The 23,567-nt window shown below is 45.7% G+C and overlaps 2 protein-coding genes across 3 annotated transcripts in view; one reads left to right on the top strand and one right to left on the bottom strand.

Annotated features, from left to right (window-relative positions):
* Positions 1-400: 400 nt before the first annotated feature.
* On the top strand, positions 401-5,303 carry LOC111601121 (protein strawberry notch). 2 transcript variants are annotated; one of them, XM_023317577.2, is made up of 3 exons: positions 401-3,307; positions 3,375-4,548; positions 4,674-5,303. In XM_023317577.2, the coding sequence occupies exons 1-3, from the start codon at positions 838-840 to the stop codon at positions 5,233-5,235; spliced, it is 4,206 nt and encodes a 1,401-aa protein (XP_023173345.2). In that variant the 5' UTR covers positions 401-837; the 3' UTR covers positions 5,236-5,303. The 2 variants fall into 2 exon arrangements, with proteins under 2 accessions (XP_023173345.2, XP_023173344.2); XM_023317576.2 differs by having other exon boundaries at positions 3,372-4,548.
* Positions 5,304-6,353: 1,050 nt separating this feature from the next.
* The window catches only part of LOC111601126, a 153,057-nt gene continuing 135,843 nt past the window's right edge, over positions 6,354-23,567 (bottom strand). Inside the window, exons 12-20 of the mRNA XM_030225782.1 lie at positions 21,778-21,957; positions 20,798-21,713; positions 19,262-19,403; positions 18,936-19,168; positions 18,422-18,879; positions 17,714-17,819; positions 8,460-8,635; positions 8,034-8,395; positions 6,354-7,973 (exon numbers count right to left, since the gene is read on the bottom strand). Coding sequence (XP_030081642.1) covers positions 6,941-7,973; positions 8,034-8,395; positions 8,460-8,635; positions 17,714-17,819; positions 18,422-18,879; positions 18,936-19,168; positions 19,262-19,403; positions 20,798-21,713; positions 21,778-21,957 — 3,606 coding nt within the window. The 3' untranslated portion in view covers positions 6,354-6,940. The remainder of the gene's footprint in view (positions 7,974-8,033; positions 8,396-8,459; positions 8,636-17,713; positions 17,820-18,421; positions 18,880-18,935; positions 19,169-19,261; positions 19,404-20,797; positions 21,714-21,777; positions 21,958-23,567) is intronic.

The following is a 23,567-nucleotide window of genomic DNA, read 5'->3' as shown; positions in this document are numbered from 1 at the left end:
CTCCTTCACATCGTTTTCCTCATCCTTTTGCTGCTTCTACACTTCTCCAATTTCTACTCTTCTTTACCCATTTGTCCTCTGGTTTAATCCATCCATTTCCCTGCTGTCGCCGCCTCCTCCTTTACCATAACCAACTTCTCTACCAGTTTTACCATAACCTCACCCATTCGCTTCTGTCTTGTTCCTCTAGTCTACCCTCCTGCTCTTAGCTCCTGTTAGCCCCTCTTCCCCTCTGTTAATCTCTGTTTTTGCTTCCTCTTCCTTTTTTCCACTCTTTCATATTATTCGTAGTCCAGTTTTAAGCACCTTCGATATCAATCTGTTGGCATTGCTCAACACTTTAGATGAACTCATCGAAGTTTAGCAACACTTTTCTCTCTAATCTGTCATAAATTCAACACATATGGAACTATTAAGTCGAGCAGGGATTAGTAACTAAAAGTTATTCAAAGTGTTCAGATGAAATTGTGTTGAAAAAAGTGATCAAGAAACGCATAAAGGAACTTGTCAAAGAAATAGAAAATTGTGCCGTAAAAATACTAATAAAGCGACTCTGGTTAATGGGAGCTTTAGAGTTCAGCTAGGTAAAGTTAAGGAAAGGAAGGAACAAAAATCTGTTGTAAGGCTAAGTCTTGTCGAGATTTCTTAAGGCAATGCGAATGAGGTCTTTATTTATCATGTAGCGTGACACTATACATGAGTTAACAGCAGATCTATCTTCAATCTTCTTCCCACTCCCAATCCCATTCCAATTCCAACTCCTCGCCAGTTTAATCCCATGTCAGGATGCATCTACCTCGAGCTTAACTCCAACTTAACGTGAATCAGAAACTAGAAATGGACTCATTTGCGCAAGTCGAAGCGCTGTTCGGCCTACACAGCGATGAGGTAGGTCCCTCGAAGTTTGAGGACCTGTCTGAGCCGGAGGTCGGCATCATGACCAATGCGGAGATTCGGCTGCTGGACAACTTGGATGACATACCGTTCGAAGCCATTAAGCTGCCCGACGCATGTCCCGCAGCCGAACAGGACGCACAGATCGATGCGCGACTGCAGGAGGAGCTCGACTCGCTGCCCATGGTGGAGCCAGAGCCGGAGCCGGAGCCGGAGCCGCTGCCTGCCGCAGAGCCACAGCCGCGAGCTCAAATGGCGCCCACCATGCTCAGCAGGCCGCAGGTTCAGCTGCAGCAGCAGCAGCTGCACCAGCACCTGCCGCATCAGCAGCAGCTGCAGCTTCAGCAGCAGCAGCAGCAGCAGCAGCAACATCCTCAGCAGGCATCTCGCATATTCTACAAGCCGCGCACTATGCAGGAGGCAGCCAAGTTCTCCATCCAAATGCCACCCGAGGGCGCAGGGGCCAAGGGGCTGCCGAACACGAGCTATGGAATGCAGCTGAAGATGCAATCGCAGCTTCGCATTGCAACTGGGGCGCCAGGCCAACAGCCGTACAAGATGGTGGTGGCCAATCCGCAGGATCGCATGAAGAACGGCCAGGGCCGAATCTTTGTGCAGAACTCGAGCTCGACGTCGTTTCCCAAGACCCTCACTGACTTCATCAGGGCGAAGGGCATTGCCTCTAGCCAGAGCCAGATGCGTGGCCTGCTGCCCAATCAGATGATGAAGCCACTGACTACGATGAAGCTGCCCCTGAAGCCCGATCTGAACAGTGCGCTGCGCGTGCAGCCGCAGCGACGCGAGCTGCCGCCGATGCAGGCGCCACTCGAGGACGATGAGGTGGACTTCGAGGAGATCGGCGTGGCGGATACCTACTCCTCGTACTGGCCCAGCAAGCTGAAGGGCGGCTCACGGCATCCCGACCCTGTGGTAGAGACGGCAACGCTGTCCTCCGTCGAGCTGCCGGACATTACGTACGAGCTGGCGCTGCCGGAGAAGTTGAAGAACTCGGACAGGCTGAGTGCGCTGCAGCTGGAGGCGGTGACCTATGCGTGTCAGGCACACGAGCAGCTGCTGCCCAGCGGCCAGCGTGCGGGCTTCCTGCTGGGCGATGGCGCTGGCGTGGGCAAGGGACGCACCGTGGCGGCCATCATCTTCGAGAACTATTTGCGTGGACGCAAGCGTGCGCTCTGGATATCCGTGTCGAATGACCTGAAGTTCGACGCGGAGCGCGATCTGCTGGACATTGGGGCCAGCAAGCACCTCAAGGTGGCCTCGATGAGCAAGTTCAAGTACAGCCGCATCAGCTCCGAGGAGAACGAATACTTCAAGCGCGGCGTCATCTTCTGCACCTACACAGCGCTCATCGGGGAGTCGGCGAACGCCAGTCCCAAGTACAACACGCGGCTGCGTCAGCTGATCAACTGGCTGGGCACGGATTTTGACGGCGTCATTGTGCTGGACGAGTGCCACAAGGCGAAGAATCTGAGTCTGATGAACGCTGGCAAATCCACCAAGACGGGCACCACTGTGCTCGAGCTGCAGCAGCTGCTGCCCATGGCTCGGGTGGTGTACGCCTCGGCGACGGGCGCCTCGGAGCCGCGCAACATGGCGTACATGGTGCGGCTAGGACTCTGGGGTCCGGGCACCTCCTATTCGGAGTTCTTCAAGTTTGTGAACACCGTGGAGAAGCGTGGCATTGGCGCCATGGAGATCGTGGCCATGGACATGAAGCTAAGGGGCTCGTACATCGCGCGTCAGCTCAGCTTCAAGGACGTCAGCTTTCGCATTGAGGAGGTGCCCATGTCGCGGGACTTCCACAAGCTCTACAATCACTCGGCCGAGCTGTGGGCCGAGATCAATGAGAAGTTCCTCAAGGCCTGCCGGCTCATGTGCATCGAGAATCGAGTCCAGAAGATAATTACCTGCCAGTTCTGGTCAGCTCATCAGCGGTTCTTCAAGAATCTGTGCATCGCCTCGAAGGTTAACCACGTCGTCAAGATGGTGCGCGACGCGGCTCGCCAGGGCAAGGCGGTGGTCATCGGACTGCAATCGACTGGCGAGTCGCGCACCTTGGAGCACTTGGAGCTATACCAGGGTGAGCTGACGAACTTCGTGTCCACCTCGAAGATGATCATACAGTCCTTTGTGGAGAAATACTTTCCTGCGCCCACACGGGAGTCCCTCTACAAGCTGCTCAACACGGGCACCTTTGAGCCGGAGACGCGCGGGAAGAGCAGCAGCGCGAAGCGTGGGCGTATGATCTCCGAGTGGTCGGACGATGACATGGATGAGGACGGTGGCGACAGCGATATAGAGATGTGCGACAACGCCTGGAATGGCGACGACGACGATGAGGATCGCTCAAAGGCGGGCCGCAAGCGTCGCGGTCGTCCGCCAAAGCCGGACAAAGGTAAGCGGCAAGACAAGCCCGACTCGAATCTCTTAACTCATGCGGCTTAACTCTTCTCTCACAGTAGAGAAGATCACCATGCAGGAGCGCATCCTGCAGCACCTGTGCAACAACATGAATGCCAAGCACGAGGAGGACGATCCTAACTTTGATGCCGCCAAGCCGCAGACGGCGAAGATCACGGAGCGGGACGTCGAGCGCTGCATCACGGTGCGCGAGAAGCTGCTCGACAAGATTGAGCACTTGGGCAGACGCATGCCGCCCAACACATTGGACAAGATCATCTCCAAGCTGGGCACCAAGGTCGTGGCCGAGATGACGGGCAGGCGCGGACGTGTCATCAAAATCGACGACAACACCTATCGCTACGAGCAGCGCGGCGAGGCGGAGACGACCATGGATCTGGTGAACTACATGGAGAAGCAGCGCTTCATGGAGGACAGCAAGCACGTGGCCATCATTTCCGAGGCGGCCTCCAGCGGCATTTCGCTGCAGAGCGATCGGCGGCTGGCTATTCAGCGACGCCGGCTGCACATCACCTTGGAGCTGCCCTGGAGCGCGGATCGAGCCATACAGCAGTTCGGGCGCACGCATCGCTCCAATCAGGCGAATGCGCCGGAGTATGTCTTCCTGATCTCGGATCTTGGTGGCGAAAGCCGCTTTGCAGCGACTGTGGCCAAGCGACTGGAGAGCCTTGGCGCTCTCACGCAGGGCGATCGGCGAGCCACCGATGCGCGGGATCTCTCCAAGTTCAACATCGACAACAACATCGGACGCAGCGCCTTGGAGAGCGTCCTACAGCAAATCACAGGCGAGAAGCCACTCGAGACGGTTCACATACCGGAATCCTATAAAGGCGACTTCAGCTTCGACTGCTGCGTCGCGCTCTCCGGCGTGGGCATGCTGAGTGTGTCCGAGGACAGCAAGGGCCACCAGATCTTCGTCATCGAGAAGGACAGCAACAACATACCCAAGTTCCTCAATCGCATACTCGGCTGCCGCGTCGAGGTGCAGAATGCCCTGTTCAAGTTCTTCCTCAACAAGATGTATTCGCTGATCCTGCAGATGAAACGTTCCGGGCACTTTGATCTCGGCATCCTGGACCTGGATGCGCACGGTGCCAATGTGACGGCCATCAAGCTGATACGCTTCATTAGAAAACATGCCACGGGCACGGCGGCCACGGAGCTGCACACCATGCAAGTGGTGCGCGGCATGTCCTTCGAGCTGGCGCTGGCCAAGTAAGTGAACCGAGGCTGCCATTGTGGCCCGATTGTCAAGCAGCTCAACAAGCTCCCGCCCTGCTCAGCTACCTTCTGCATGCTCCCTCCTTAGCCTACCTCTTTTATCATGCCTTTATCCCCAGGTTCAAGAAGGAGGCCCGCCAGGAGCACGAGGGCTTCTACACGTTCAAGCAGGAGCGCAACAATAACAATTGCGCCATCCTCTGCCTGAATGCCCAGCCGGACCAGGCGCCGAGCACTGATCACAGCAAGCTGAACATGAAGATCTATCGCCCCAATACGGGGCCACAGGTTCGCACCGAAACGCTCAGCTCGATTGGCAATCGCTACGTGAAGGCCTCGCCCGAGGCAGTGCAGCAATTCTGGGACATGCAGTACAATCAGTGCCTGCGCATGTGCTCCCACATCTACTGGAACCGTCGCTGCCCCTTTGGCATCAAGTGTGGCGTGGGCCTCAGAGTGCGCACCTACCACGTGCTGTCCGGCCTGATGCTGCCCATCTGGGATCGCATAGCGCTGATCATCGAGAAGGATGGCCGCAAGATTCAAATGATACGCGTGAAGACCGATGAGAACAAGAAGATCGTTGGCACTGTGGTGCCCGAGGGCGTTTATCACCAGCTGGTGGCCGACCTGTCCTCCGACTCCCTAGTCGAGAGCAAGGACTTCAGTGTCAAGGAATAATATTTGATTTCTTTCTGCAGTTTCTTGTATACAACAACTGGAGATAACAATAAATATATAAAACTCTTAAATCGGACTACAGTCGAGATAAGGCCTCAGAGGAAGGGTATCCTTTGAGTTTACTTCAAATGTCATACACAAGTTCAGCTCGATAAGTATAAAACTTAAACTCTAAATCAAATTTAGGCTCTTTAATACTTTTATTTTTTGCTTTTCATATAGTTTTTTTTTTGTAATTTTCTTTTTGTATTTGCATTCAAAGTTGGAAAAACACAGGATATAATGAAACTTATAAGTAGATTTAAATTTAATTAGCATTTGCCAAATAAGAAGTACATCCTAAACGTAGTTTAACTAGTTGCGCCGTGCTGCGTTCAACTTTAGATACAAATTCTCTGTTCCCATCTCTTGCTTTGTTTAGATATATGTTCGTAAACTTTAGAATTTATCCTATTAATATAATAGACATAAAACTGATTAAAAAGAGCTTTAGGTGGGCAAAAAGTGTTTGCCTTGCCTCGCCCCGCCTCGTGTCGCGAGACGCTTATATAAATTGCATTGCGTATAAAAATAGAAACTCTAATTCTCAACTGGTTCTGGCGCCCCAATAGGTTGGCTTGGCTTTAGCTTCTGTTCTGCTATATTGCCCTTTGCTCTCCTCCTCCCACGTCCTTGAACGTTCCGCTGTCTTCGTGAGCCCATTCGTTACGTTGGCTCTCCTCCTAGGCACTTGACGTGTTTTACAAACAGAAAAGTTGACCAAAAATAATCGCAATTAAATGTTTTTCCTTTAAAATGGTATTTCCATTAACTGGAGTTTGTGTCATGCCTTATAAATGTTAATGTGATATGTGGGCGGGTTCCATACGCCCAACAATATCATTCTAAGTACTGTTACGAATATATCTTTCCTCTTGCCATGCTCTGTCATGGACTCTGGATCTGTTGATCTTCTGATCTCTGCATGAATCTCATCTGTTGAAACTGCTTTCTCTCGTTCTTCCTTTCTTCTGTTCTTCCTTCCTTCTATTCCTTCATATCATATCATATCATATCATATCATATCATATATCATATCATATCATATCTCATCTCATCTCATCTCTTCCTTCCTTTCCTCCATCTCTTCATTCTCTTCCTTCTCTTTCATCTCTAATTTCTCTTCCTTTTCCTCCTCCAACTCTCTACTTGCTAAACTTGAGCTTAAACTTGTTTTCGCACTTAATTTTAAAGGCTTTCTCGTAAAAAAAATCTATAAATGTTTGCAAGAACCGCAATTGAACTCTTAAGATAAATATACGAAACGATCCATGAAATCAAAATCTATGTAGGGTATATCTTAAGCATAACTCGCGTTGTTTTCCACTTCAATTAAACATTTAAAAAATTAGAAATTAAGTGCCTCCATTTCCATAAAAGACAAACAAACAAACACACACAAGAAAATGTTTATATGGAGTTGCTCTTCGAAGCGCGCATGCAAAACGCGCTCGAGTCGCGCACGAAACGCGCGCAAAACGCGCTGTGGTCGCCTCATGGCGAGGTCGACTGCAAATCGGGATCTGTATACGTATCTATATGTTGCCCGACTGGCACCTAACTGGCTGTTAGATTGCTTAACGATACTCGTCTTAAGTAAATTATTTGTTGCCTACATAAGATCGCGCGCGCGCGCGTTTCGTGAATCGCGCGCGACTTTCGGCGCTCAAATTGGAGGCGGCCCGCGTATGTAGCGCAACTGAGGCGTGAAACTCATGGACAGATTGTTCAGATTATCGCAGCAATTGGGCTGCATCATGCACGCAGCACAGAAGAACGTGAACAGCGCCAGCTGCATGGGCACAGCAGCACGCGCGATGCGCCACGCCCAGCCGCGAGGCTTGGCCTTGGAGACGGCATCGTCTTCATCCTCCGAGCTGTCCAGCATGGTGGCTGGGTCTTCGGGTGGCTCGTCGCCGCCGCCACCAGCGGCGACAATGCGCTGCATTTGCTCCACAACCTGCTGCTCCTGATCCTTGCCAAGAGGAAGCTTTTCCGACTTTTCCTCCGGCTTCTGGGCAGCTTGACGAGACTTACGACAGTTGCGACGTTTGGGCGATTGCGTGACTGACTTGGCCGCCAGCTGCTTGGCATGGCCATTGGCCAGCGGCTGCTTCTGCTCCTCCTTGTGCTCCTTCTGCTCCCTTAGCTTCTCCTGCTGCTTCTGCTGATGCGAGGCAGCTGTGCGCACAATCAGGTCCCTGCACGTATTCTGCAGTTGCTTCAGCTCCGCCTCGGCGCTCTCCATGCGCTCTGCAATCGAACGCATTGCGGCGCTGCCTGGCGCTAGAGCCAACTCTAGCTGCTTGGCCAGACGACGCAGCACACCCAGACGTCGCTCACGCTCGGACAAGCCGCCATCGGAGGTGGCACCACCGTCCGAGATGCCCGAATCGGACAACGAGCCATTGGACGCAGTGAACTTGGCAATGTGATAGATGTGATTGGGATCCAGGTGCTGTTGCACGGCGAGCAGTTGCTCCTGGCTAACGTTGACCTTCTCTGAGAGCAACTTGGCCACCAGCTTGACATTCTGTGCCAGCTCCACAGGCGTGGCCTGTCCCTTATCCAGAGCACCCTCCAATCCCTTGAGTGTGCCGCGATCCTGGCCCAACGCCAGCTGGAACTCGCTCAAGCCACACTCGAGCTGACGCCAGGCAATCAGCGAATTCGTGAGCATCTCCAGCTGCGAGTTGATTCTGGAAAAGGGAGTGGGGATTAGTTAATGATCTAAGTCGGTCTCTATAAGGAGCACTCACCTGGCATCTGCCTCATCCCAGGCGCTGTACATATCGCTGACCTCATCCTTGAGATACTTGTGGAACTCCTGCTCTGCGCTGATCAGACTGGACACATCACAGGTGCCAGTCGAGGCTTCCATCACCTGGTTGCCATTGCTGTCTGTGACAGTGATGGCCACTCCTGCAGCAGGCTCCAGCTCCAGCTGCTGCTGCTCCAGTTGCTGCTGCTGCAGCTTCTTCTCCTTCTGTTGTAGTTGTTCGGACTCCTGTTGGAGCTGCTCCTGCTGCAGACGCCGCTCCTGGCGTGTCAGCCAGCTATGCACGGAGGCATTCAGGCGCAGCATGTTGGTGCGGCAGCTGCTCAGCTGCGTCTGCTCGTGCTGTGAATGAAACGAATCGCAGTTGCTCAATATCCATGCTCAGCTCAGATCTGAGTAAGCTCACCTTCAAGGCCTCTATGGCCACCTGTATGGCCGGCTCTGTGTCGAGCAGCTGCGGTGTGGACGGATCGCCCAGGCGGCTCAGCGTGTGCTTCAGCGCGCTCATCTCCTGCTGCAGCTTGCGTGCGCTGGCCGCATTCTCGCTCCAGTTGAGCAAATCCTCCCAGTTGGCCAACAGATCTGCAAGCCAAACAATTTACAGCGAGTTAATGGAGCGCACGATAAGTTGAGCAGAGAAAGTCAAAAACACTTGATAATTGGCGCAATTGGAATTTGGATTTGGATTTGGATTTGGATTTCGTTTGTGGATTTTGCAGCCCTTTGCGACTAAGCCAAAACCTTTCCATTTACCCCACCCACTCTGCCTCGCTCTGTGTGAAAATGCAAAGAGAAACTTTTATTTGTTGAGCAAGCCACACGAAAATGATAAATGCTACAAAACATTAAACATTTGGCACTAAGCGCGCTAGAGCGGAACAGCAAATGGGAATAATCTCTGTATATAACTATTTCTGTGTGTGTGTGTGTGTGTGTAGTGTGTGTGTGTATTGTGTGTATTGCCAAACTGAAAGTGTGTGGGAGAAACCAAACTCTTAGTCTTGCAATTGCAACAACAGGCGACGCCCCATAGAATATAGAAGACTGCATATACCCTGTAGTCAGTATGTAAAACGGGTATATAGGCTTAAGAGTTGTGAGGAGTAGGAGCACAGACATTATGCCACACCTGCCTAGGCTGAGAAGACTTTCACTGACAAAGTTGAGAAATGGAAACTGAAAATTTAAACGATTCGCATAGCTCAGCTAGATTTCAATAAGCAGTCTATATCTGAGTCTGTTTACCTTAACAGAAGTAACTTTTAGAGTTAAGTGATTTCTATCACAATGATTCGTAAAAAGCAGAGCAAACATCGTGAAATTGTCATAGGTATTCGAAGTAACTTCACATGATTCATAGGACACCCAAAAGTGACTTGTACAGGGTATCTGCTAGTCACAACGGCCAACTGTAGACACAATAGAAACTCGTGGGCTGTAAACCTAAACTTGACAATAATATCAAGGTAGACACTGGGCGAACTTGATTTGTCTGAGATCTCATGAGTGCGTGGAAGGGAAATGGTTTTCCAGAACTTACCAAGACTAAAAGATATAGTAGATATAGCTATATCAGATGTATGACTACTAGCAGCAGAGTAGATAAGCTGACCGACCAACTGTTTGCAAGGCTACAGCCCAACTGATCAGCTAATTGAATTGTGCGAACAGATCAGCGAGGCAATTACTTTCACCCGCAGGTGGATGGCATTTAGCCACAGGCTAAGACTAAGGCTAAGGCTTAGCTCGAGGCTGTTTATAATCTTAACACACACTCGATTGTCAGGCGCTTCACGTACGACGCACTGCACTGCACGCACTTTGGAACAGGAGCAGATGCCGCAGCTCACAGACCGAACTTGTTGGCAGCCAAGCTGAAACTGGTTGACTGAACTTGCCGCGCGCAAGCGGCGCTCATGCAGCGAGCCAAGCCCACAGCAGAGCAGCTCGAGCGCAACCAAACGATCGAGCAACAAGCGCACAGTGGGACGAACATGGAGAAAAGTGACAAAGTGTGTTAGAAAATGAGAGAGAAAAGGTGACTGACAATTTGTTTTTTAAAATTATGAATCGATAATAAATCGATTGATCGAATATATCTAATAGCAATCTATAAAAAGGTTTGTTGACAGCTGTCTATAATCGGTATTCGATACGATGCAGCAATTAGGAATAATCGTTTATCGATAACACTGAATGTTTAGTTAGAGCTTAGCCACAACTGCGGATGGCATTTCAACCACTTTAACCCACTGTGCAGCATTTCAATTTGCTCAGAAACTTGCCCAGTTATATCTCTGGACAATCCAATTGATGTCCGCTTGGTGCGTGGTGTAGGATGTCCACCCCGGTCGTCTACGCACCTTGCGAGCAGGTGAAAAACTCGTAATCTTAAGCGGATTGCACAACTCGCAGCCTCCGCTTGAGGTGAGGGCTTTGCACCTGTGAGGTGGGGCGACCGAACATTATCAGGCAACAACCCGCTTCGCTGCCATGATTTGCACACTTAAACTGCAAACGGGGCGTGGCAGGGGTGTTGCCACCGCCTGTCTATCGAGTGGAAAGCTCGATCATCGTAATAGCTCCCAGTGGAAATTAATAATCTGCGCAGCTGGATAAAAGCTTAAAGAGCGCTCATAAAATTGATTAGCAATTGCCAGCAATGGAAATTGCTCAAAACTTTCACTTTAATCAACAATTAGCGCAATAATTGCCAATTGCCACTTGCCAATTGCCGGCTGCCAATTGGAATTTTCAGCAAATTTGAATTCTAATTGGAAAATCTTTCCGTCTGCCCACAGAGCTCAGCTCAGCGCAGCTCAGCAGTTTATGTTTTTATTTCCTCAGTTTCTTTTTCTGCCGCTGCCGACTTGGCCAAGTGAAATTTGTGTTTACATTTCGTCACGCAGCGCAAATTGTCTAAGAAAACAAAAACAAGCGAGAAAAATGCAAATGCAGCCACAAAATGCAATCCAAGGGCATTGACTTTGCCGCGCTCACAAAACTTGGCAAAAAACAAAACTTTTTTCCGCAGTGAATTCGCATTCTTCTGAATATTCATTATGCGGGCGTTGCTCTCTGAGAGCTGTCTGTGTGTCTGTGCTCACACATATGGATATTCATTCATTCAGATTCACCTGATGGGGAATCTAACTAAGCATGATTGCGACACACTTTACAAAGGATCTCCCTTGGGGTGTCCCATTGCATAGGGTTCGTCGGTCTCTCCCTCTCTCTCTCGCTCTCTGCATAACTTCACTTCTTAGAGAGCTTTGTTTTCTCTTTCTATTTCAGCTAAATATCTATCCAAATCTAGCTCTGTTTTCTCCCTCTCTCTGCTGTTCTTTACCTTTCTTAATAAAGAATTCTTTTATCTTACTATCTCTAAATCTCACTCTCTCTCCCTCTCCTTCCCTCTTCTTCTCTCTCTTTCCCTTTTCTTTTCTTTCCTCCTCTCCTATCAAACCTTTACTGTCTTATCCATTTCTATCCATCTGTCTCACCTTCCCTTCTTCTACCCCTCTTAATATCCCCTCTAATTTTCCTCTCCTTCTTCTCACACATTTTGCTTCCTTCTTCTCACACCTTTTGTTTTTGTCTCAGTCTGACAAGTTCTTCATAAATATATACAAGCTTTAATGGGTAATGTGAACGTCCATGTAAAAGTGAGCAGCAAATACTCGATCTACCCTCGCTGACTACCTCTCGCTGACTACACTTCGTAGCAGCTGTTTTCATCATCAACGTCTACAAATAGATACATTGTTTATAACATTTTATGTATTTAGCAAATAAACAAAGCATGACGAAATCTTAAATGCCCAAATGTCTGTCCAAAAGATGCAAAAGCTTGACAACTTTTCAATACTCTGCACATATATCAAAGATATATGCTTATATACTTTCTTTTATGACTTACTAAAAGCGTTTCAATTGCTATGTTTGCCTGTGGGCCAGACCAGCCTAGGCCCAATCCCATTCCTCATTGATTCTACGCCAAAAATAGCCAAGTTATCTTTTCTTATATTGCGACTATAGCCAAGTTACCCTAGACTCGTCCGCAATGGGCACAAGGATACGACTGCGTGACAAGGACTCATAAAGGGAAACGAGAATGCGACAAAAGGCAGCTAAGGTGTGGCGCGCCGCGAAGGCGGTGCCAATTGGCCTAGCGGCACGATTCTTGTTTTCAATACAACAACAAGAACCACGACATATTTATTTAGTAATAGAGTCGAGGATGAGCTAAGAGACAGAGGGTTGCCAGCATAGCTCAAAGCAGCGCTTCGCAAATATTTGCCCAAAATAATCTCGAATAATTATGTGAAGCAAAGAACAACGAAAATAAACGATGACAACAATTAAAGATAATAAGCAAAATATGTATAAGAAACGTAGACAAACCGAAATACACATTTTCGACTTCTCCCAAAGGCTGATTAGCGACTGGAGCGACTCGACGGAAGAGATAATGCGATTAGCATAAAGCCGCGAAAAGTTACTGATGAATCCACGAAAGTCGTTAGCTGCGGCTGCTCAGAAAATAGTGTTAACTACTACTTTAAGCAGTAATTAAAAATATATATATATATTTAGCCAGTCATTAATGAGCAAAATTAATTGAATAGCTGAAGTTTTACTTCATGATTTCTGCATCTTAGGCAAAAAGTTGTTGCCTGAAAGGTAAAGCGAAAATAGAGTTCAAAACAAATACTTAAAGACCCACACTCTCTCACTCTATCTCTCTCTCTTCCATTTTCTCTATAATTATTTTCCTCTCTCTATATGCCAGCCTCTTTTTCTATATCTCATTCTATTCCTCTTTTGCTCTCTCGCTCAATATTCTTTTCTCTTTCCATACCTTTCCCAATTTTGTTCTCTTTTTGCACTTTCCCTCTTTCTCTCTCTCTCTTTACCTTTCATTTTCATTCTGTTGCCCTTAGTCTCTGTAGGTATAAGCGCCTTTTCTTTTTCTCCTCCCTTTCCTTCTTCATCTTTCACTCGCTGTGTCTATAAATCGATCTCTTTCCCTGTGTCTGTCTCCTTCTGCCTCTCTGTTTGACTTAGCTTGCTCTTTCTAGCTTTTTTTCCTCTCCCACTCTCTCTCCCCCTTCCTCGCTAGTACGAAATCTTCAAGGCTATTGCCAAAATAATTCCAGATAAATTTGAATTAGATCAAACTCATATCAAATATTCTTAAGTCAGCCCTCGTTCTTTTTCTAGCTGTATTCGCAAACTTTCGACGCTCTGGCAACACTGATAACAAGAGTAGCCATTTGTTGTTTTCTGCTTGAGTGCAGTCAAACGTATTTTCGGAAGGGAAACACGCCCCGAAGACAAACGAACTGAATGCAATTTGTTTGCTTATGGCAATTGTGTGGGAAGGTGTGTTAGCTCACCTCAACTCTGCTGTGGCTGCTGCCACAGTAACTAGCATTGACAGCAACCACATTAGATATGAAACTGCAAACCATTTATCTTATTTCTTATTTCAATTTCAATTTCAATTTCAATGCGATACGATTTCAGTTTTCAATGATTTAACAATTCCCAGCGAATTGAAGGTCAACCACAAATGGGGCCAAAGCAAAATCGAAAAAACATTTTTGATTCTTATAATTAATGGATAGAATGACGGCAGACTTTTGCCTTATATAAACATATATATATATATATATATAGACACATATATAATTTTGTTTTTTATATATTCATTGTGACCCAGGTTGAACCTGGGTTCCGGTTTTAGCCATTGCCTCTGCCTCTGCCTCTGCCTCAGCTGCGGGTTCAACGTATTTCCCACTCTCTAGCAGCAAAAATAAAACATCAAAGCGGAACGAGAACAATTGACCATAAAAGAGACCACTGTGCAAAAGTACCGTTAATGAGTGTGAGTGCGAGTGTGTGTGTGTGTGAAGCAGCGAGGCTTGGCTAGAAGTTGGGCTATAAAACTCGATGGCCACAATGCAACGCCCTACAAAAGAAGCAAAAAACTGCAGTTGCAATGACGTTGATGCAATCACGCCCCTTGCCACTTGTCACGCCCACAAGTGTGGCCGCTTGACCATAGAAAAGTTTATGGCTGACAGCGATGCTTAATTAACCATGCCAGTCGAGCAGCGACCAACCCAATTTGGCAGCAAATGTGGCATGTGGCATGTGGCATGTGGCAAGCACAACAACAGGTGGCCAAAGTCGGTCAGCAGTGGAAAATCTAGCACAAACGGTTTTTCCTTAACTTTTTTTCTATTTTGCAGATGAGCCAAGAGTTAAAGAACGAAGACGCTGAATGTGGCACAAGAGCGCGAGGGAGACGGCAGATGAGATCTCTCTTCGGGTTGCATAACGCTCGCTGCTCTCGATGATAAACATGCAAGACTTTTATTATCTCATAAGCGATTTAATGTTCGCATTAGTCGAATAGCTCTTTGAGTACTTCGTGCGCTGCTTTGCTTTCAGTGTAGTCTGATTGGATTTTGATACGATAATCCCGTTATATATGCATTCCACTTAGCATTATTGGCTTACGCGAAGTAGGCCCAGGCACTTGCTAGGGGCAAAGGCAAATTCCATATTTCCAAGAAAAAGATATTATATGTGTACACTGAGCGAAATGTTTCGCTGAATTAAAGCTGGCATAAAGATATCTTGGTATATTTGCTTAACTATTTCTAGTATTCCGTTTATAGCTCTATTAAACTTTTCATGACTTTGTAGAGCAGCTGTGAGATTTTAACATAATATACATAATAGATTTTATAGAAATGTTTTTGATTATTCTTTAGATATTTGCTATTTATGCACAGAGCGAAATTAGTCTAAATGTCCAAATCTTTAGAATTTACATTTAAAAACTTCTCAAATGGAGCATTGACAGAAATTATATTGGAAAGATAATTGTAGACTCTGATCTTATAGATCATTTGATAAGCTGGCTCTACCTACGTCTAAAATAAATTGAGTGTTCGTAAAGTTAATTGGAGACTTTTTATGTAACATAAAAGAAATACAAAACTTCAACTTCATTAATTAAGCCTTTACTAATTTACACCTTAAAGTAAGTTCAAATTTAATCCAGTTTTTCTATGCGCTCCATGCATAATTCATAAACTTAATAGGCTTTTAATTTAGCCGCCACTGTCAGACGCTGCCCCTGCCCCTCCCACATGTTTACTTGTTTTACTTTCGTCAGCAACTGTTGTTAACCAATTAGTCTGGTCTAACGTCTTGCGCTATCTGCGATCTTCGTGTTTTCTCTGCGTCTTCTTCTTCTCGAAAACATCATTTACACCTGTTTTTCAGTTATGTGCGATAAGTTTTCCCTTTGTTGGCTTGGGACACATCTCTTCTCTCTCTCTATGCACTTAACGGTATTTACCTGGCTCCGACGAAGAGCGCGACGTGGAGGCCGATGAGCTGGCCGACAGCATGCCGGATATATCCGTTTGCACAGCGACATTTATTTTGGACATTATTGTCGCCAGCTGAGCTTGCTCTAGCACTCGCTATCGCTCTCTCGCTTACTCCAGCTAACTCCTGGCCACCCTTCACTGTGACCTACTTAACACTACTCGGCCAGCCGGCTGCTCTTTTGTACGCCAGGCGGCGCCACTTGAAATCAATTTTCGAAATTAATTTGCGTTTTTAAACATTTCAATTGATTGTTTACTGTTGAGCACGGGGCGTTGCTTTGTTGAAGATTTATTTAGACGCTGTGCGCTGACCTCGAAAAGTTGGGAAACTCGCCGAGCAAACAAAAAGAAAACTCAAAATCCAATGCCAAGCACACAATGCGCTCTTATAATGCACTCTTATACACTCTTATACACACGGCGAAAAACACGCGACATTTATGAATGGGTGGCAAAAGTTTGACGAGAATTGTTTAGATTTATTTTAGTTGTTGCTATCACAGTTGAAATATTTAATGGAAATGAGATATTTTTGTTGAAAAAATAGATGTGCGAGTTCTTACAGCGCGCGGAAGCACAGTAAATAGCAGTTAAAGGCAAATACAACAACGTCGCATGCGAAGACGACGACGACGACGATGATGACGGTAACGACGGAAGCAGAACCGCTTGGAACGCACGCTGAAAATGAACTGAGACCGCGATGTTTCAATCGTTTTTGGCGCAGCAGCTTTCAGGTAGACGGCGACAGCGTGAACGAACAAGACAGAGAGAGCGGTGAGAAGAGGGAGAGAGTCAAGCGGCTGAGCGCGTAGCGGTTAACTTTTGAACTTGGCTTCATATATATGTGTGTGTGCTTGTCTGCTCTGCCTGAAATATATATGCGCATGCATGTGTGCGTGCGCATGCGTCAATATGTATGCAGAGAGCGACGACGTCATTTTCAAAAGCAGATGATACGCAATGATAGCAGCAACAACAATAGCAAGTGACGGCCACAAAACCAAACACACACGCACACATTTGTATAAGCTACGAGCTACAGTTCGACAGTCACACTCGGAGCTTAAAACGTCACATTCAACACGCCACCTAGCGCCCTTTCTTATTAATTACCTACATAAATTCTTTGGCTTTACAGTTTTACGAGCTGCTTGGCATTTTTTCAACAAATTAATTTCAATAAACTAAGCAAAATGACGTCAGCTGGCAACGAAATTTGCTCTTGTTGAGGGTCAAAGCAGCCTTTGATCTTAATGCGCAAATTTATGATAAACTAAGCATTCATTTATATGTACAACTATATCTATATAAATTGCGAGACAGTTTGAGAGGCATGCACACAGCTAAGGCCAGTCTAGCTTAGCACAATGGCTGCACAACTGTAAAGGGCTGTCTTATATCTTAAATTAATTTTGAGTACAAGTGTGCGTGGCCCATAAACCGCTATTTGTGCGACAATGCGAATACAATTAGTAAATATAATAAAAAAAAATAAACTAAAAATTAATTTTGGTTAAACATTTGACAAAAACACAAGCATAAACGGAACAAAAACACCAAATTAATATTAAATTTAAATATTTATAAATAAATACTCTAGATGTAAGATAAAGTATAGTAGAATAGTTTGAAATGCACTGGTGTTTCTTTTTTCTTCATATAAAAATGATTAATTTTTATTTGCCAAAAAATTATGCAAAAATAAATATTTTTTCACTTTAAAATAAGATTAAACAAATGCAAATTAAAATCGATGCAAAATGCGTTTTGTCAAATGCAAAAACAAAAGTTTTCCAAAAGAATAATTACAAAAAAATAATGTAAAAAAAAATAATAATAATATTAATAATAATAATAATACAAAATTCATTCGCTTGGCAAAAGTTTGATAAGGCACAAAGCAGGTTTTAGAGCAACTGGAAGCTCAAAGCTTTTAGCTTTCAGAGCAGCCCACGAAAGCCGGCAAAGAGACGCTCCAGCCGCCCCATGGGCCGATTGACCAGCGCATAGAGCGTCCGCAGCGTCCCCGCCAGAAATCGATAGAGCGTGAAGTGCTCCAGCAAATTGCCAACGTCCAATACAAAGTCAATCAATCGGGCCACAAATCGCGTTATGGGCGCACACTTGCACTCGACAATGGGCGTGGCAGCAGCAGCAGCGGCAGCGGCAGTAACAGCATTTAGTTGTCCAGTTGCAGTTGCAGTTACAGTTGCGATAAGCCGACAGCCTGACGGCAAGGACTCACCTTTTGTCTGGCCGGCGCACTGAGTCGATAGCACTGTGCCAGGCGGACCCCTCAGCACAGCCTCCAAGCAGCGTATGTTGTCACGGCAAGTGTTTATTATCTCGTTCTGGACGGGAGAGAGAGAAGAAGGAAAAAGCATTAATTAAAGCTGATTGAAGCTAAGCAAATCCAAGAAACTCAAAACTCTCATTGCAAATATGAACAAACTGCGAACTAATGACATTTGCTTCACTTTAGATTAATCCTAGAAAACAAAAGAAGCTTAACAGAAAGGTCTTCTAAAGTTATATTATTTATACTTTTCTTATTCATTAAACTTAATTTCTAACTAGATTTTATCTCAGCTCAAGTGCAGCATCTTATTAAAGCTTCCATAAAGCGAAAATCTTAACTGAAATGATCTTATAGAATTTACTACAGAACTCTTAAGGTAACTCTTTAACTAACATTTTAACCCACTAAACTCTCTTAGCTGTTAATTAGTCATTTTTTTAATAATTAAGCATAAGCTCTTGAGCATTCTCCTAATATAAGCAAAAATAAGCTCATTAAAGCTTGTTCAAGGTAAATAAATTTATTTTAAAAGGGTCTCACTCAAAGCTTTTGTTTTTTGCTATTTGATTATCTTCCAGTTCTAATACCCCTCAGTTCCATTACGCTCCCCATTATTCACTCTCTCATTCTGGCCTTTCTCGACGTTCAACTTACATAATCTTCTGGTCTTAGCAGGTGACAGCGTATCTTGAGGGCGCGTGTATCCTCGAGCCTGTCCTTGCTCTGTTGCAACAGCGAACGCATCTCCTGCTCGCCATCCTCGGAATCATCGCCGCTCGACGAGGAGGTGGCCGGAATGGCCTTGATGGACTTCTCCAGATTGCGTGAGGAGCGTCGGCGCTCATCGGTTGTCACGGTGCGACGGCGTCTGGTCGAGGTGTCGCTCTCCGAGGTGCGACGCAGCAGCGACTGAGCTGAGTGGCTCATCGAACCACCGAATTCCAGTTTACGACCCACCGATTCGGTGCGTGCGGGCAGCTGGGCAGACGACGAGTTCTTGGGTGTCATCAGCGCCGTGGCCGAGGAGGAAAGATTTGCAGTGGTTGCATGATGCTGCAGCTGCCGTTGCTGCTGCTGCTGCTCCTGCTGTGAGCCAACTGCATCGGCCATGTCTGCAATAGATTGGATAGTATTAGAGCTGAATGTTATGTCCTCTATGTATGCCTACCTTGACAGGATTTGCGGCGCACTTCGAGCGTCTTGCGACGTCGCTCGTACTGCAGCTCGAGTGCGCGTTGACGGCGCGCGTGATCGACGCTGCTGCTGATTGTCTCCTGGGTAATGTGCAGCGCCTTCAGCTCGTGCTGCTGCAGCGAGTCCATGCGCGGAGGCGAAAACGAATCCAAGTTGTTGGCTGCCGACAGCGAACTGCAGCAATCTGACTGCGAGTCAATGAAATTGCTGCAGATATAAAGCAAAATCAAAATTATAAGACAAAATCATATACGAGATATATGTATATATAGAGTCTATAAATAGATCGGGGCTACTCACCGATAGTCATCGCCAAATTCCAACAGACGACGCGCTGCATCCGAGTCGAAGCCCTCCGAATAGTTCTCCGAGTTGTATTTCTCTTGATAGTTATCCCAGGCAGTCTCCGAGATGCTGCTGTGATGCTCCTCAGTGCTCAGCTCTATTGGGGGACATAAACACGTTTACATAAGCATTATTAGCAATACATTTCATAGGGTGTATAAGGGGGTTCTGGGTGCAGTTTGCGGTACCTTTTGGCCTGGGTACGAGCGTGCGTGCTTGCGTAAGAGAAATGAATATAATAGATAGACAGAAAAGTATTTTAAGAGCTGTTTGTGCGGCCATCGAATGCTATTGAAACGACTTCGAATGGTAATGCAGCAACATACGAGGTGTGTTCAAAAAGTATTGCGAATTTTGATTTTTGATATAATCGATTTCCCGTACTGCCCAGACATGGCACTCTGCGGCTTTTCCTTGTTGCCGAAACTGAAGAGAAGAACGATTGAGGAGGATCGAGGACGTTGGCCCAAATGTATACTATCTGTTGGCGATTACTTTGAAGCGGACGTAATAGATACTCGTCATGACTAAATAATTTCGTGAAAAGCACAAAATATACTTTTTGATACTTTTTGAACACCCCTCGTATGTGCCTCATATGATAGACAGCATGTCTGGCTTTTAAATAGAATCTATTCTGTTACCGAAGGTCGATATGAAACGTTGCTTTGCCAACATAACTTTGTGATCACCGTTTTTCCGCTTTTGCAAGTGAATTTGTCTAAGTGGAAACTATATTCCGATCATTTATGAACACTATCTGAAAGATTATGCATGTAGCTATGTGAAATTTTATTTAACTAAATAAATTTATAGTTTTTTAGCTTTCTAGTTTCTTTTATCTTCAAATTTTTTGAGCTGCGCCTTAAAAAGTTCTCAAGATATAAGACTTAGATAGGACTCTCATTTTCATTCAGATACTCTTATTTCATATATTATTTATAACTATTTCTTTTTGATAAGCTAAAAAAAATTATTATTATATGAAACGTATTTATTTCCTTAAACAATCTGACGTTTCCAAGTTTTCGGCCTGTCACTTCAGATAGTGAATAGTATCTTATCTTTTACCATGCTAAATATATTTATAATCACTTTCAATAAATAGAAAATAAGTTTAAAATACCATCAGAGACAGAGAATTTGGCATAGATTAATATTCCGATTTGATATGGTTTATGTTTCTGTCAGACTTGGGTAGTCCGTAATATCAATTAAATTGAGATATGCCCAAATATTAGGTAAAATGGTCTCTACTCATAGAGTCAAATTTCTATATAAGTCTCCTCACATCAGCTGTAATACGTGACGCATCTCATGCAATAATTTTAATACACCCTATAACTGCGATAAGTCCAAGCTGCATGATATCATGATTATATATCACATATCAACAAGGAAGTGGGCACTCACTTCGCTTCAATAGTATTCCGACGGATTCGAGTATAGGAGATAACTGACTATTCGTTCACACCCTTCGACCGCACTCACCTGCTTGCTGCTCATCCTCGTGCATGTAGTTGGAGAGCGCTGCGAGTGCACCCAGGCGTATCTCGCTGGCCCTCAGAGCCGCTGTGGTGAAGGAGCCGACACGGAATTTGGGCACCATGAGCTGTGACTCGGAGTCGGCCTCGGGTGTGGCTTCGTCCTTGCTGGGACTGACCTTCTGTATGCTCAGCAATGCATTCGTGAACTCCTGCAGCTGCTGCGAGGACATCGATTCGCAAGATTTCATCAGCGTTTGGGTCAGATCGCCGTGGGTCTCCGACCCGGAGTCTGACTTCTTGCCTGCCGAGGCGGCGGACATGCGCTTCTTGCGTGCTCTGCGGCGACGCAGCGAACCCTTGCTATCCGCCTTCCTGGCTGCGTTACTGCCCGTGCCCGAGGAGGAGGCAGCGCGTGCTCGTGGACCTGGCGACAGCGAGTCCAAGGCGCTCTCGCTGATCGAATGACTGGCCAGACCCGTGCCTGGCGAGCTCTGACCAGCAGCTGCAATCGCTGTGGTCAGCTGGGCGGCATCGGTGGTCAGCTGCGACAGGCAGGAGACGCTCCATGGACGCTCCGACTTGCGACGCGTCTGCGTGCGCTTTACGATCTTCACATTCAAACTCTGATTGCTGCTGCCAAAGCCAAGCGGCGTGGCTGGCTGATGAATGGGCTCAGCAGAGCCGCCTATGCGTTCCGTCGAATTGCCATACGAATTGGTGCTCGTCTGCATGCAGGTGGCAATGGAGTCGGTGAAGCCCTCCGAGGAGTCCGAGTTGGCGCCGCAAGCAAGATTTGTCTGTGGCATGGAATCCGTTTCACTTGCCTCGCCCGAAGCTTCGCAGTCATCCGGCTTGCTGGGCACCTCGAGATGACTGCGAGTGAGCAGCTGTGGTGTAGACGGCTGATGTTCCAGCCACTCCTAGAAACAATTTCAGTGGAGATTAGATGAGTTCGTTTCTGGCTGTGCTGTGCCATTGACTTACCTCAACGCGCTGCTTAATGGGTCCGGGCATTTGGAGTTCACGTTTCTTGACCGTCGACGAGATTTTGATGATGGAATGTTTCTGCTTCGTTGGCGTCTTCAACGATGACTCCTGAGCGTCGCGCACCAAATGCTCCGCTTCGAGCACAAGCTGCTTGATTGAATCATGCGAGACCTTGCCCTAAACAAGAGAGAGTAAGAGGGAGAGAGAGAGAGTTAGTTAATGAGCATAGCGAATTGTAGAGTGAAAGAAACAATTGAGTGTAAATTGAGGGCGTATGAGGAAGTGCAGCTAGCAGCTTGACGAGCTGTATGACAGAGAGAGAGAGAGGAAGGAAGAGAGATGGGAGAGGGAGCTGGGAGAGCGTGAGCTAGATTGTGAGGTTGTTGCCTTATCAGCGAGTTCTCCGAATTGCAGCAGAAAGTTTCAATGGTCTGGCCTGTAGCTCTCTCAGTTCACTTTTCTATTGCCATTCATTAGTGTTATTCATGGCATTCGTTTGTACAGTCATATGTATTCACAAAACACTCACTCACTATATCATTTCTTATCTTCCATTTCTATTTGCATTTTCTTTTCTTTTTAACTTTCTTATCTGCTTGCTGTTGCTGTTTTGTCTTGTGCCTCAATTAAGGGAATCAAGCAAAAATATTGCTCAAGGCCTTGCCAAATTGTAATTGCAGCCAAAACTGATGTCATATCAAATACCCTAGCCTTGACTACTAGCCAAACATAAGAGATATTTCGATTTGAATATTTCTATCAATTATTTTTGCTTTTAAAACTTATCGATTTTATACATCGATAACAAGAATTGCACAAGAAATTAGTTTTAAATGCTGAAATTTAAAACTGATATCTAAAACTGTTTTAAAATGAGTTGAAAGGTCTTTGATTTGTGTGAAATGTAATTAGAGTCGTAAAAAAAAAGTTTATAGAAAATTAAATAAATCAACTATCGATACTTCGATAAGTAATTTTACATATTTTAGGCCAAGTTTTACGCTTTGCAAATTAGCCTTTGGTTTACATAAAATTCAATCAAACTCATAACAAAAATCAACTATAAACAAATAATTTATTATCGAAATCTATAGAGTTCTATCGATAAATCGCTAAATTAAGACTAGAACAACTTTCAGTTAAATTTTAAGCTAAGCACACGTATTTGGTTTATATGATATAAAGTTGAGTTTATGAGAAAAGCCTCCCATAAAGAGCGAAGCTATGAAAGCTAAAGATCGATAACAGATGTTGCTTTGAAATGTTTACCCTTCAACACACCAAAAACTTTTAGTAAACAAATTCCAAATGTAAATTTGTCAAAATCTATTTGATTGTTCAACCAATTAGAACTTTGCAAGACAAAAATAGACAAACTCAGCGAAGCGTTGATAATGTTTGAACATTGTTGTGTGCTTTTCAGTTATATTTTGCTGTTGCCCAACTAACTCGAAAAACAAAAGCACAAACAAAGGCAAACGTTTGCGTTAACCTTTTTTACAAAGAGGCATTAAAAATAAATGTTTAATTGCAAATTGTTTGAGTGTGTGTGTGTTTGTTGCACAATTGAACAATTCCAAGGTGGATTTTAGTAGGTTGGCTTTCAGCTGGCAAAATGTGACTCAGTTCGAGTTCCAGACCGAATTTGACTTGGTATAGATAGCTTTATATATATATTTTATCTACATAGTTGACAAGTTTATCTGCGGTTTTATGTATCACACTCTCTGGCAGAAAGTCAAGCGTCTGTTGGCTGTGTCCGTGTCTGTGTCTGTGTTGAACACACG

Source organism: Drosophila hydei, unplaced genomic scaffold (assembly GCF_003285905.1).
Source record: "Drosophila hydei strain 15085-1641.00,03,60 unplaced genomic scaffold, DhydRS2 tig00008140-arrow-arrow-pilon, whole genome shotgun sequence".
Taxonomy (NCBI): Eukaryota; Metazoa; Arthropoda; class Insecta; order Diptera; family Drosophilidae; genus Drosophila; species Drosophila hydei.
Note: the sequence above shows the minus strand (reverse complement) of the source record. Positions and strands in the feature narration are given on the sequence as shown.